Genomic DNA, 13,651 nt, shown 5'->3' with positions numbered 1-13,651 from the left:
TTTTAGCTACTAAGTTTTTTTTTTTTTTTTTTGGCCATACCGGTGGCATGTGGAAGTTCCCTGGCCAGGGATCAAACCCACACTACAGCAGTGACCTAAAGCCGCAACAGTGACAACAACCAGATCCTTAACCCACAGCAGTGACCTAAAGCCGCAACAGTGACAACAACCAGATCCTTAACCCACTGAGCCAGTTGGGAACTCCAGCCACTACATTTCGATGTGAGAAAACGAACCCCAGACAGTAGGAGCTTGGGGAGAGTCACTGTAGGAGGCTCAAAGTGGCAGAGGCTGGTTGAGTCAAATTTGATACAGTCGGAGTTCCCCTCGTGGCTCAGTGGTTAACGAATCTGACTAGGAACCATGAGGTTGCAGGTTCAATCCCTGGCCCTGTTCAGTGGGTTAAGGGTCTGGCATTGCCGTGAGCTGTGGTGTAGGTCGCAGACGCGGCTCAGATCCCTCGTGGCTGTGGCTGTGGTGTAGGCCGGCAGCTGCAGCTCCGATTAGACCCCTAGCCTGGGAACCTCCTTATGCTGTGAGTGTGGCCCTAAAAAGACAAAAAAAAAAAAAAAAAAAAAAAAAAATTGATACAGTCAACAGCTGATCCGTGAGTTCAGTTTTTGTTCCAGGGTCTTGTAGAAAATGGGGAGTGGGGGTTGCCAGGTAGAGGTCCAGTTGGGGAAGATGAAAGCTTTCTGGTGATGGATGGTGGTGATGTTTGCACAGTGACGCGAACGTGCTTCGGGCCAGTGACCTGTCCCCTCAGAAATGGCCAAAACGGTCCTGATGGTTTTGTAGGGAGTTGAAATACTGAGGGCAGACTGGCTCTGGTTCAAAAATGTTGCAAAGGAACAGTTTCCCAGCAGTCCCGCTTGCGAGTGTTTCTACTGCAGGCAGAGTTGCGCAGGTTTTTGTCTGTTTGATGTAGTGCAATCCATGATGAAACTGCACGACTCAGGTTGCGACTTGAACCTGCTCTTTTTTTTTCCTGCTTTTCTAGGGCTGCCCCGTGGCACATGGGGGTTCCCAGGCTAGGGGGTGAATCGGAGCTATAGCTGCTGGCCTACACCACAGCCACGGCAACGTGGGATCAGAGCCGCATCTGCAACCCACACCACAGCTCATGGCAATGCCAGATCCTCAACCCACTGAGCGAGGTCGGGGATCATCGTCCCGGATGCCAGTCAGACTTGTTTCCACTGAGCCACAGCGGGAACTCCGAGCCCACTGTTTTTTAGTTACATTCTCACACCTGGTCTCAGAACTTACTGAAGTTTAGGGGTGTGTGTGTGTGTTTGGTTTTTAGGGCTGCACCTACAACCCATGGAAGTTCCCAGGCTAGGGATCTAATCAGAGCTGCAGCTGCTGGCCACAGCCATAGCCACACCAACATGGGATCGGAGCCGTGTCTATAACCTATACCACAGCTCTCAGAGAGGCCAGGGATCGAACCTGAATCCTTATGGATACAAGTCAGATTCGTTTCCACGGTGCCACAATGGGAACTCCCAAAATGCAGGTTATTTATGTCTCAGCACAGAAGGAATTCATCGAGAGGCAAAGTAATAGATAAGAAGTAGATTTCTGTGTGTGTGTGTGTGTGTGTGTCTTTTGTCTTTTTAGGGCCACACCTGCAGCATATGGAGGTTCCCAGGCTAGGGGTCTAATTGGTGCTACAGCCACCGGCCTACACCACGGCCACAGCAACACCAGATCCGAGCCGCATCTGCGACCTGCACCACAGCTCATGGCAATGCCAGATCCTTAACCTACTGAGCAAAGCCAGGGATGGAACCCGCAACCTCATGGCTCCGAGTCATTCATTTCTGCTGTGCCATGATGGGAACCCCAGAAGTAGGTTTATTAAGAGACAGAGTGGGAGTCATCTTAGAAGGTGAGAGGCCCTAAACCGAGGAGGTGGTGAGTTTTTATGGGCTGGGTAATTTCATAGGCTAATGAGTTGGAGGATTATTTTAACAATTTTGGGGGAAGGGGCAGGGATTTCCAGAAATTGGCCCAACGCCCACTTTTTGCTCTTTTATGGTGCACCTTGAAATTGTCATGGCATCTGTGGGTGTCACTTAGATGCTAATGTATTACCACGAGCATGTCACGAAGGTCGGGGTCCCCTGGAAGCAGAATCATCTGCCTTCAATAATAGCAACAAAAACTGGAGACGCCCAATGGGAACTGGTTAGTTGGAACCAGGATAGACCATCCACTCAACACCATGCAGATGTTATAAAAATCGATGAGAAGTTCCCATCGTGGCTCAGCAGAAACGAATCTGACTAGCATCCATGAGGACACAGGTTCCATCCCTGGCCTTGTTCAGTGGATTGGGGATCCGGCATTGCCTTGAGCTGTGGTGTAGGTGGAAGATGCGGCTCAGATCCCAAGTTGCTGTGGCTGCGGTGTAGGTCGGCAGCGATAGCTCCAATTCACCCCCTAGCCTGGGAACCTCCATATGCCATGGGTGCAGCCCTAAAAAGACAAAAATCAATGAGATCTCTAGGTGCTGATAATGCTGAGATGTCCTGTTACCTGAAAAGACAGAATGCCAAGTGGCATGCACGCACGCGTGCGCGCGCACACACACACCTGGAAGCATATATAGAAACTACTGAACAGTTTCATTATTTTAGAGGTCCTGGGTGAGATCACTTTGCATTGCATGCTTTTTGCTTTTACAGAGCTGCTATGTGTCTGTCTGATAGTAGAAGAGAGACAGGTTCATAAGGAGTTCTGACTAGATGGCCGTAAGGTAATATCTAGCCTTGATTTTTTTTTTTTTTTTTTTTTTTTTTTTTTTGCTTTTTAGAGCTACACCCGCAGCATATGGAGGTTCCCAGGCTAGGGGTTTAATCAGCTACAGCTGCTGGCTTACGCCACAGTCACAGCAACGAGGGATCCGAGCCACGTCTGTGAACTACACCACAGCTCAGGGCAACGCTGGATCCTTAACCCACTGAGCGAGACCAGGGATTGAACCCACAACCTCATGGCTCCTAGTTGGATTCGTTTCCGCTGTGCCACGATGGGAACTCCTAGCCTTGATGTTTTATGATCTCAAAACTATCTTGTTTGATCATCACAGTGTCCATCAGGATTTGCTGCCAACTTTTTGAACATCCAGAGAGTTTGCATAAAAATGGAGATTTATCTTTGTGATAAATTCTGGCACACAGCTTGTAAAAATCCTTTGGAATCTCCAGAAGAGAGAGATAGGGTGTCTTTTGTTCTAATGGGCGGCTCTTGGTAGGTTCCTAGATGCTTCTGGATGGGGCTGGTAGCTAGAAAGACCAAGCCTTTCAGCCCCACCCTCCCAATCTTCTGGGAGGGGAGAGGGGCTGGTGATTTAATCAACCAATAATGTGAAAGCTCCATAAAAACCCCTTAAGGAGAGGCTGGGAGAGCTGGAGCTCTGGAGCATCAGTATTAGGTACACAGGAAAGCTCTGAACCCCGCTTGGCTGAGTCTACAGACAGCTGTCTGCTCCCTGGGTTCTCTTTTCTATTTTCCAGGTGGATTGTTCTGGGCCATCCACCTCCCTGAGGGGACACCCAGGTCTCCGAGGAGGATGGCAGTGGGCAGTGTTTCCACCCACTGGCTTCACCTCTGTTGACCCCCCACCCCACCTCTGTTTTGGGGTGAGGACTTAGAAGGGATATCTAACTCCGGAGGAATTCTGGCGGAAAGCTCCAAGGGTCAACTTCTGGACTTCCAAGAAGCTTCACTGAAAAAACTTGATAAAAGAAGAGGCCAGTGAACAGAGAGGGTGGAGGTTTAAGCTGGGACTTCATCTAGTGCCATCTTTCCCCTGGAGGACGCGTGGCCTCTAGGTGGACGTACCTTGGCACACATTTTGATCTGGCCGGCACAAGGGCAGGGGAAGCAGGTGCTACGGGATTCCAGGAGTGGGACATTCACAAAAACAATAAAGAGAGTTTGCAGGATGAAAGGGCTTAAACCACATGTGCTCTGCAGGGGCCAGTCCTTGAAACCATCGCGGGGACTTCAGCCAGTCTCAGCCCCTCTTCCCTCCATGCTTTGCAAGCTGTAGGGAAAGCTATAGCTTGGCAAGGACCGAGCGCAGGGCGGGGTTCGCTCGGTGCCCGGTCAGCCGTGGAACCACGCAGCGGGAGGACTACAATTCCCGACACGCCCCGCGCCTCCCAGCTGCGTATTTCCCAGAAGGCCGCGGGCAGCCGCGCTCCCGACATGCCCCGCAGCGGCCGCCCACCGCCGGATTTGAATCGCAGCACCGCTTTGTGGCGGCGGCGGCGGCGGGATGAGTGCTCCGTCGTTGCCCCCGGCCTGGCAGCTCTACCTCAAGGACCACCGCATCTCCACATTTAAGAACTGGCCCTTCTTGGAGGGCTGCGCCTGCACACCAGAGCGGGTGAGACTGCGCGGCCTACGGGAGCCCCCCGGCCCACCCCGCCCCCAGAGCTCCGCCCCCGGCCCTGAGGCGACCCCTCCCGCGGGCTCCGGCCTCTCGGGGGCTCCCGGGTCCTCGGGGCGACCCTTCCCGCGGGCTCCGGCCTCTCGGGGGCTCCCGGGTCCCCGGGGCGACCCCTCCCGCGAGCTCCGGCCCGTCTCTGGGCTCCCGGGTCCCCGGGGCGACCCCTCCCGCGGGCTCCGGCCCGTCTCTGGGCTCCCGGGTCCCCGGGGCGACCCCTCCCGCGGGCTCCGGCCTCTCGGGGGCTCCCGGGTCCCAGGGGCGACCCCTCCCGCGGGCTCCCGTCTCTCCGTGGGCTCCGGAACCCCAGGGTAGGGTGGGGGGCGGGGAGCGCCTTCCGCCCCGGGGCCTGAGCGGTGCTGTCCCTCGCAGATGGCCGCTGCCGGTTTCATCCACTGTCCCACTGAGAACGAGCCCGATTTGGCTCAATGTTTCTTCTGCTTCAAAGAGCTGGAAGGCTGGGAGCCAGACGACGACCCCATGTAAGTGCCCCAGGCCAGCGTCGCTGGGCTTCTGGGTTGCGCCGTGGGGACCTTTCGTTTTGAGTTGGGCTCCCCCCCGAACACGGGAATTTTGAGGAATTAGTGAAGTTGCTTTGGCTTTCCAGCCTCATTTGTGCCCTGAACAGCCGTGGTCTTGGCTGTGTCTCTCTGCTGGTGCCTTGGTGGTGCTTTCAGCCTAATCGTATCTGATTTGGCCAAATGTCCTTCAAGGCGGATGTGGAAGAAAGGCTCGTTCCTGCAGGGCTTGATGCCGCTCAGGTTGACAGAGCGCTGGAGCAGATCCTCTTGTGACCTAGGGCTGTGCAGGTGGCTTTTCCTGTTTTAGAGTTTGCAACTCTAAAGCTTGATTGAGCTATCCAGACAGCACATAAACCACACCTTAAAGTGGTACACTCACTGTTGTTTGGATTTTGTTAAGACATCTAGTTTTGGGATTTTTGTTTTTGTTTTTTGTTTGAGTTGTGTGCATATGTTCAGACAGACCACAGTAGCTGTCTTCTTGTAATAACACGTTTTTCCCTCACCGTTTTGTCCCCTGTTGGAATCAGTGGCTTCCACAGCTTTAACTTTTCTCCCTAGAGAAACACCAGAGTTATCTCTCTGCCACGGGAGTGTTGTTGTTTTCCCTAATGTGTTTGCTCTCGTGACCCAGAATTGACCCGGTGGCAGGGTGATCATACCTGGGATTGCTGGGAAGTACTGGTTGTATTCTTGGGAGTGGATTTCCAAGTGCTGTAGTATTTCGGGGGTGTGGTTCCCATTGGCTGTTCTTTTGGTCTCTGGCTGTGTGTCCCTTCCAGACCGTTGTGGTTAGAGTGTCACCTGCTACGCAGGGATAATTCTCAGGTCAGAGAATGGTGGTATGAGGCAGAGGAATTCACTGGAGAAGCCAAGCCAGTGCTGCCCTTTTCCCCCCAACCTACAGGTTATGTAATAATTCCAGTGGAATGAGATAAATGCAAACAGTTCCTGGAGGATTTTAAGTGGTTTGACATGTGATACCTTTTTTTTTCTTTTTTGGCCACTCCTCAGCATATGGACTTCCCGGGCCAGGGATCCCATCCCAGCCACAGCTGCAACCTAAGTGGCAGCTACTGCCAACACCGAATCCTTAACCCACTGTGCCAGGTTAGGGATCGAACCTGTGTCCCAGCGCCCCCAAGATGCCACCAGTCCCATCGCACACTGGGAACTCCTGCCATATGATGCCTTTGGATTTATACTGTGTAACACTTTTCCTGCTAATTGCTAAGGGATTCCAGATGAAATACATCAGCCACAGGAAGGTGGCGGGGGTCGGGGGCGTCCACAGAGCAGCAAGGGGCTAAGACGAGCTCTGTGGGCAGGTCCAGCCCTGGTTCTGTCCCCTTCAGACCTCACACCCTGCTCCTGAAGCAGAGCCAGGTGCGGCTGTGAGCGGCAGTGGGTGAGGGAGCGGGACTCTTGGTGAGGAACTGTTGCTTTTCTCCCTTTCCCTGACTTTTCTCTGTTGACATGCTCATGTATTGCTTTTCCTAGAGAAGAACATAAAAAGCATTCATCCGGTTGTGCTTTCCTTTCTGTCAAGAAGCAGTTTGAAGAGTTAACCCTCAGTGAATTTTTGAAACTGGACAAAGAAAGAGCCAAGAACAAAATTGTATGTATTACTGGGAATACAAACGAGGAGCAGATCCTGGTCGGCATCCTAATACTAAGCTCCCAGCCTCGCTAACACCGCTTCCCCTCAATGAGCACTTTTTAAACCCCTCCGATTTGTATGTGAGGAAATAAGAGGACAGAAGAGCGTTTGTCCTGCAGTGTGGCCTTGGGGCTGCGCAGTCCGAGAAGACCCCCCCCCCCCCCCCCCGCCCCGGCAGAGGTGTCCTCGCTGTGTGGTGACCCCTGCTGGTGGGACACGTGAGGCTAGGCTGACCTTCCTGCCCTGAGTGACAGCTGGGGTGGGAGCTCCTTCCTACGGATTCTGTCCGAGTGTTCACAGTGGTGGGGACAGAGGGTTTGGGGACACAGAGTAGAGAGCGTATCGGGGAAGGGGCATTACACGTATTGGGAGAAAGAAACGTCACTCTTGCTGACCTTGAAGGGGTTTCTGTAGGCGACCTTGACACTTGGACGTCGATCAAGATTATGGGGAGAATGAAGCCGTGAGTCCAAGAGAGGTAGCTCCCACGCACTCCAGGCTGTAGAGAATTAGGGTCACCCAGAAAACCAGGACTTCCCGTTAAGGTTGAATTTGAGTACCCAAGGCATAATTTTTTTTGGAATGTGTATAGCTCACATTTCGTCCGAGTATTTACCTAAAGATTACTTGTTTGTATGATGTTCGGATTTAACTGAGCATCCTCTGTCTTTGTGTGCTGAGTCTGGCAGCTCTACGGAGAATAGGTGTTCGGGTGTTAATTTCTTTGGTGCAAAGCCCTGGGGGGGACACTCACAGACTTTGTGAGTCCAGGCCGGCCTTGGCTGCAGTCTCCTCGCTGCACAGTGGAGGATAGACTCCCAGGGTTTCTGAGGTCCAGCTTAAAATCATGTTCCTTTTCATTTTCTTTATTTGGCTACACCCGTGGCATGTGGAAGTTCCTGAGCCAGAGGGATCAAATCCGGCCCGAAGCTGTAGCAATACTGGATCCTTAACCCACTCTGCCAGGACTGGGATCCAGCCTGTGCCTCAGCAGTGACCTGAGCTGCTGCCCAGTCAATGCCACAGCGGGAACTCAAAATCATGTTCCTTTTTAGAGGTCAATGTAAACTAACTGTCTAATAAACGCTAAGGACAAAATTGAAAATGTTTCGGAAGCAGGAGGAAATCAGTGGTCAGTAAAGCTGTGTAGTTATGGAGATCTTGGGAACTTCAGGGTTGGATTTAGGAAGGCAGCTAAGGAGTTCCCGTCATGGCTCAGTGGTTACCGAATCCGAGTAGGAACCAGGAGGTTGCGGGTTCGATTCCTGGCCTTGCTCAGTGGGTTAAGAATCCAGCGTTGCTGTGGTTGTGGCGTAGGCCAGTGGCTACAGCTCCGATTCGACCCCTAGCCTGGGAACCTCTATATGCCGAGGGAGCGGCCCAGGAAATGGCAAAAAGACAAAAAAACAAAAAATTTTAAAAAATAAAAATAAAAAAAGGAAGGCGGCTAAGGAAGGCCTTTGAGGTTAGAGGTTAGAAGTGCCACGAATGGTAAGTATTTAGCCTTCATGGGCCTCGTAGTTTCTGTCAGAGATTATTCTTTGCTTGCTTGCTTATTTGCTTCCGCAAGAGTTTAAAAATGTAACAATTGGAGTTCCCGTTGTGGCACAGCGGAAGCAATCCAACTAGGAACCATGAGGTTGTGGGTTCGATCCCTGGCCTTGTTCAGTGAGTTGAGGATCCGGCGTTGCCGTGAGCTGTGGTGTAGGTCGCAGACACAGCTCTGATCTGGCATTGCTCTGGCTGTGGTGGAGGCCGGCAGCTGCAGCTCCAATTAGACCCCTAGCCTGGGAACCTCCGTATGCCGTGAATGTGGCCCTCAAAAGACAAAAGGACTAAATAAATAACTAAGTAAAATAAAAATGTAGCAGTCGGATTCCTACTATGGCACAGCGGGGTCAGTTGTGCCTCTGAAGCGTAAGGACAGAGGTTTGACTCCCAGCCTGGCACGGAGGGTTAAAGGATGTGGCGTTGCTGCAGCTGCAATGTAGGTCATAACTGTGGCTCAGATCTGATTCCTGGCCTGGGAACTCCATGTGCTGTGGGGTGGCCAGAAAAGAAAAAAAAAAAAGTACAAATCATTTTTAGCTGTTGGGCTAAGAACAGGCGCTAAGCGGATGTGCCCCAAAGGGTGTAGTTTGCCAGACCTGTTTTAGGTGAGAGACCAGCTGTGTGCTTAGGGAACACTCATGGAAAGCTGTGCCTGGGCGAACGGAGGAAGATGAGGGCCGGCCCAGTGAGGCTGCAGCCATGTGAAGAATGTTAGGAAGGACAAAGACGTTTTGGTCTTGCAACAGATGGGAAGACAGCACAGTTGTGACAGTCCGGTTCCAAAAACCTGAGTGCTTGTGGGCCCTGTGGTCTGGGAGGAGGTGGTTATAATGAAAATCAAATCAAATTTAGAATTTAGTCCTCAGTTGCACTAGCAGCATGTTGCCTGCTCAGTAGCTGCACGCGGCCTGTGACTGCTGTGCTGGATGGTGCAGACAATGAATGTTTCATCGTTGCAGGAAGTTCTGTGGACGGGGCTGCCCTGGGGTGCCGCGGGCTCGTGAGGGTTGTTCACATAACTTACCACCGATATAAATTCAGGTCCCCCCCGGCCCTGTGCGCTCCCTGTGTGAGTGGATGTGGACAGGAAGGTTTGGGGCCAGGGCCCAGTGTGGGCAATGGGCATAACCAGAGGTCTGTCCGCTTGGCCCTGAAGTCCTGGGTGGGTCTCTAGCGGATGTGGAGCCCAGAGGTGGGCGGGCAAGCAGACCTCATCTGTCCTGTGGGCGAAATAAGCTTGGAAGCTGAGATGTTAAACCATTTATTAAGTCATTTATGGGACTGCAGTACAGTTTTAAGGCAACATTTATCAGATGATTTTTAAAAGAACCACGTGAGATTATTACGTGTTGTCACAAACACTGAAAACGGGGAATGAGTATTGTTTGCTGTGACACTGAATTTCTTTCTTTCTTTTTTTTTGCTATTTCTTGGGCCGCTCCCGCGGCATATGGAGTTCCCAGGCTAGGGGTCGAATCGGAGCCGTAGCCACAGCCTATGCCAGAGCCACAGCAACGCGGGATCCGAGCCGCGTCTGCAACCTACACCACAGCTCACGGCAACGCCGGGTCATTAACCCACTGAGCAAGGGCAGGGACCGAACCCACAACCTCATGGTTCCTAGTCGGATTCGTTAACCACTGCGCCACATCGGGAACTCCCTGACACTGAATTTCTGAGACTCCACTTTTTTTTTTTTTTTTTTTTTGTCTTTTTGCCATTTCTTGGGCCACTCCCGTGGCACATGGAGGTTCCCAGGCTAGGAGTCTAATCGGAGCCGCAGCCACCGGCGTACACCAGAGCCACAGCAGCGCAGCATCTGAGCCGCATCTGCGACCCAACCACAGCTCACGGCAACACCAGATCCTTGACCCACTGAGCAAGGCCAGGGATCAAACCCACAACGTCATGGTTCCTAGTCGGATTCAGTAGCCACTCAGCCATGACAGGAACTCCTGCAGACGGATTCTTAACCCAGTGTGCCACAGCAGGTACTCCTGAGACCTTTCATTCAAGTGTGAGATGCTGCTGGCCAGTTTGACAGGAGCACTGGTCAGGCAGCCGCCTGGGCCAGGAGGCCAGGCAGGTTTGTGCCAAGGTTGAGCCAGGGCTTGGGGGTCTGACCCGGAAGCACACCGGGTGCTCTGGGTTCCTGCTGCATCACTACTGCCATCTGTGAACAAAAGTTGCCCCTGCTGTTTTTCTTATTAGAAAACAAATCTAGGCAAATGAAAGTCTATTGTTTTTTAGTGTGGCAGAGGACTCGAGAATGAAAATTAGGGAATGAGGTTCTGGCTGTGCTGGGCATGGTTGTCACTTGTCCCCCTGGAGAGAGCCCTTAGCAGAATCAAAGGTTGGGAGCCAGCTGCAGAGAGCGGCTGCAGGTGGATGGTTTCTGTTTGAGGAGGAAGCCGATGCTTGACAGGGTCTGTTTAACTGGGCAAGAGGGGGCTTTGGCCTCTCTCTGCGGGAGCCGCAGGGGCAGCGTAGCCGGGGCGGAGGAGCAGGGCCCTGCCGCAGACCCACGGAAGCCCTGAGCTGGGTGCTGCCCTGGACCACGCTTCCTCACCTGCGAGGGGGGGATGCCGGTGGCGCCTCCCTCCAGGGCTGTGGAGCAGGCGGACCGAGCTTGGTGCGCGCAGAGCCTGCCGTCACGTTGCCTGTGACCGCGGGATGGCGGCGGCAGCGGCGGTGGGGGCGGCGGTTGAGGTGAAGGAGGATGTCTGCTCACTTGGCGGGGCCTCTCTCCCCTGCCTTGCCGAGAACCTGTTTCATGTGTCTGGTCTTTCTTTCTAGGCCAAGGAAACCAACAATAAGCAGAAAGAATTTGAAGAAACTGCAAAGAAAGTCCGCTGTGCCATTGAGCAGCTGGCTGCCTCAGAGTGACGCCTCCCCACCGTCCTTGCCCCCAGCGACACGTCGTCTCCGAGGCACAGCCCTCGCGGCGTTGCCAGCTTTTCTCCAGGGCCACCTGGCTGTGTCTGAGGAGAGGAGAACGAGAACGCCAGCCTTTTGAAATGAGAGCGCCGACTCTGCGGGGGCTGCTTCTGCCGGGCCGCTGGTGCTGAGTACAGTGACCGATTCTTTTTCCTTTGGCAGCTTTTGCTTTCGTGATTCCTGGACGTAGCAGGGGAGGGAGAAGTCCGTCCTCGGGGTAGAGCCCTTCCACGCCGTGGGCGGGACAGACAGCAGTGGGGATCCCGTTTTAAGTTTCTCTTGCATAATAATCTCCGTTTACGGTGTGCACACCGCGTGTTCCAAGTGCTCTGTATTGTCTCACTCTGCCGCCCGCAGGTCCCACGGCCTTCCCTTTCACCCCGTCAGGTCTGGGGTCATAGCACCAGGGGGATTGAAAGCGCTGTGTGTGTGTGTGTGTGTGGTGTGTGTGTGTGTGTGTGAGGGTTCCTCACTGTCCCGTCTTGTGACTTTCAGGTGCACAGGGGGACCTATGGGATTAGCCCCAGGCTCCGCCTCGGGGCCTCGTCTGTGTAAGAGCTCTTTCCGGGGCTGAGTGGTGAGGGGCGGGCGGGGTTGGCAGAAGGACCGAGGTCTTGAGAGTGGGGCCGGCCTCCTGCTTCGAGGGCAGCGGGAGGTACTTTGCCTCCAGCGGCACATGGCAAGGTTGCAGCATTTCTCTGCGGTAGATGAGGAGAGGCCCTTCAGGCCGGACAAGGCACTTTGCAGAGGCCTGGTCGTGGCTTCCTCGAGGTAGCAAAGCGCCGTGCCTTCTCCCTGGGGAGTCCTGCTCAGGACCAGCTGTCATCTGTGGTCGGGGCAGGCAGGGGTGGGATGAAAAACCCAAGTAGGAAGTTTCTGGTCTTAATATTTCTCATCGTCTTCAAATAGCTACTGCCCATTAATGATGTGGATTAGGCGGCTGATAACTCACCTGTCTTTCTAATGTGAATCTTCCTAAAGGAGGGTAATTGAATAAATTAATTTAAAAAGTGAATTGGAAAACCTCTTTGGGGGAAACTTAAAAAAAAAAAAAGCTTGTTCATGTTGTTTGCAACCCTCCAAGATCATAAATTCAGCAATGTTTGAGTTTCAGCCCCGGCATGGATTGAGCAGAAGGCTGGGGCAGTTGCAGTAGAGGCATGTGGGACCCCGCTTGGGCTCTGACTGTGCCCTTGTGGGCTTGGGCTGGCGTCTGCTGATCAGACAGCAGTTTCCTCACGTGTAACACGGGGTCTTAGATCCTGCCCTGCCTCAGCTGGCTTTTTATCGTAGCAATGTCGTTTTCATGTGATGAGAAGATTGAGACAAAGGCCCCAGCCCCTCCTAAGATTCTGCAATGTTTTCTTATTTTGTTCGAATTATTTAGCAGAATGGGACTAACTACAATTAAAAGTGAGCACAGGAGTTCCCGTCGTGGCTCAGCAGAAGGGAATCTGACTGGTATCCATGAGGACACAGGTTCAATCCTGGGCCTCACTCACTGGTTTGGGGATCTGGTGTTGCCATGAGCTGTGGTGCAGGTTGCGGATGTGGCTTGGATCTGGCGTTGCTGTGGCTGTGGTGTAGGCTGGTGGCTACAGCTCCAATTCCACCCCTAGTCTGGGAACCTCCATATGCTGCAGGTGCGGCCCTATAAAAAAAAAAAAAAAACAGTGAGCACACAGCCTTTCTTAGTCACTGGGGACACCAGTGTGAACCTTGGGTGGATTTGGAGACAAAGTAAGCGCGCAGGGATGTCCAGCAGAACTTGTCTTTGTTTGTTTTTGCTTTTTAGGGCCGCACTTTCAGCATATGGAGATTCCCAGGCTCAGAGTCGAATCAGAGCTGCAGCTACCAGCCTATACCACAGTCACAGCAACTCGGGATCCGAGCCAGATCTTCGACTTACACCACAGCTCACAGCAACACTGGATCCCTAACCTACTGAGTGGGGCCAGGGATTAAACCCGTGTCCTCATGGATCCTAGTCGGGTTTGTTTCCACTGCGCCACAGCGGGAACTCCAAGCACTTGTCAGTTATGAACTTGCTGCGTGGTTAGACCTCCGTCGTGAGCTGGAGGGTGCACACCGGCTGCTCTTGAGAACAGTGTGGTGGCCTGAATCCTTTCTGAATGACTTGGCTCAGAGGTGAGAGTCTGGGTGGGCGGCTGTGGAGGCTCTGTCAGCCCTGATTGGCTGTGTCTCCATTGCTGCCTCCCTTGTCCTCACCTGTGTCACTTTTTCCATAGCGTCAGCTCGCTCCCCACTGGTACCCCGCTCTCCTCCACGGGGCCAGCTCACGCGGGTCTGGGCCTGATGTTAGGATGGTGGGTTTCATCTCGCCCTCCTTCATGAAGTTAAGCTTCTGGGTGGATTGTCACTGTCCTCCTGGAAACCTCTGGGGTCATCGTGGCAGTTGCTGGGGAGTATGAAACCATTTCATTTCAAACACTGTGCACACACCCTGCCAGGTGTTTAGGTGTCAGCTTTCTATGGTGGTCTCTTCTTAGCCTGCCAGCA

At 53.2% G+C, this 13,651-nt stretch overlaps 1 protein-coding gene across 2 annotated transcripts; it reads left to right on the top strand.

Annotated features, from left to right (window-relative positions):
- Window positions 4,208-12,146, top strand: BIRC5 (baculoviral IAP repeat containing 5). 2 transcript variants are annotated; one of them, NM_214141.1, is given in 4 exon segments: window positions 4,287-4,402; window positions 4,835-4,944; window positions 6,484-6,601; window positions 10,991-11,439. In NM_214141.1, coding segments are annotated over 4 exon segments (429 nt in total). In that variant the 5' UTR covers window positions 4,287-4,291; the 3' UTR covers window positions 11,081-11,439.

This window comes from Sus scrofa, chromosome 12 (assembly GCF_000003025.6).
Source record: "Sus scrofa isolate TJ Tabasco breed Duroc chromosome 12, Sscrofa11.1, whole genome shotgun sequence".
Lineage (NCBI taxonomy): Eukaryota > Metazoa > Chordata > Mammalia > Artiodactyla > Suidae > Sus > Sus scrofa.
The sequence above is the reverse complement of the archived record's forward strand: the minus strand, read 5'-3'. Positions and strand labels throughout refer to the sequence as shown.

What these genes read in the sequence shown, in the direction of transcription:
- BIRC5 (XM_021066218.1), top strand. Translation starts at nt 4,292, where the DNA reads ATGAGTGCTCCGTCGTTGCCCCCGGCCTGGCAGCTCTACCTCAAGGAC. An exon ending in GCGCCTGCACACCAGAGCGG is followed by an intron (nt 4,403 to 4,834) that starts GTGAGACTGCGC and finishes TGTCCCTCGCAG; the next exon opens with ATGGCCGCTGCCGGTTTCAT. An exon ending in GAGCCAGACGACGACCCCAT is followed by an intron (nt 4,945 to 10,990) that starts GTAAGTGCCCCA and finishes CTTTCTTTCTAG; the next exon opens with GCCAAGGAAACCAACAATAA.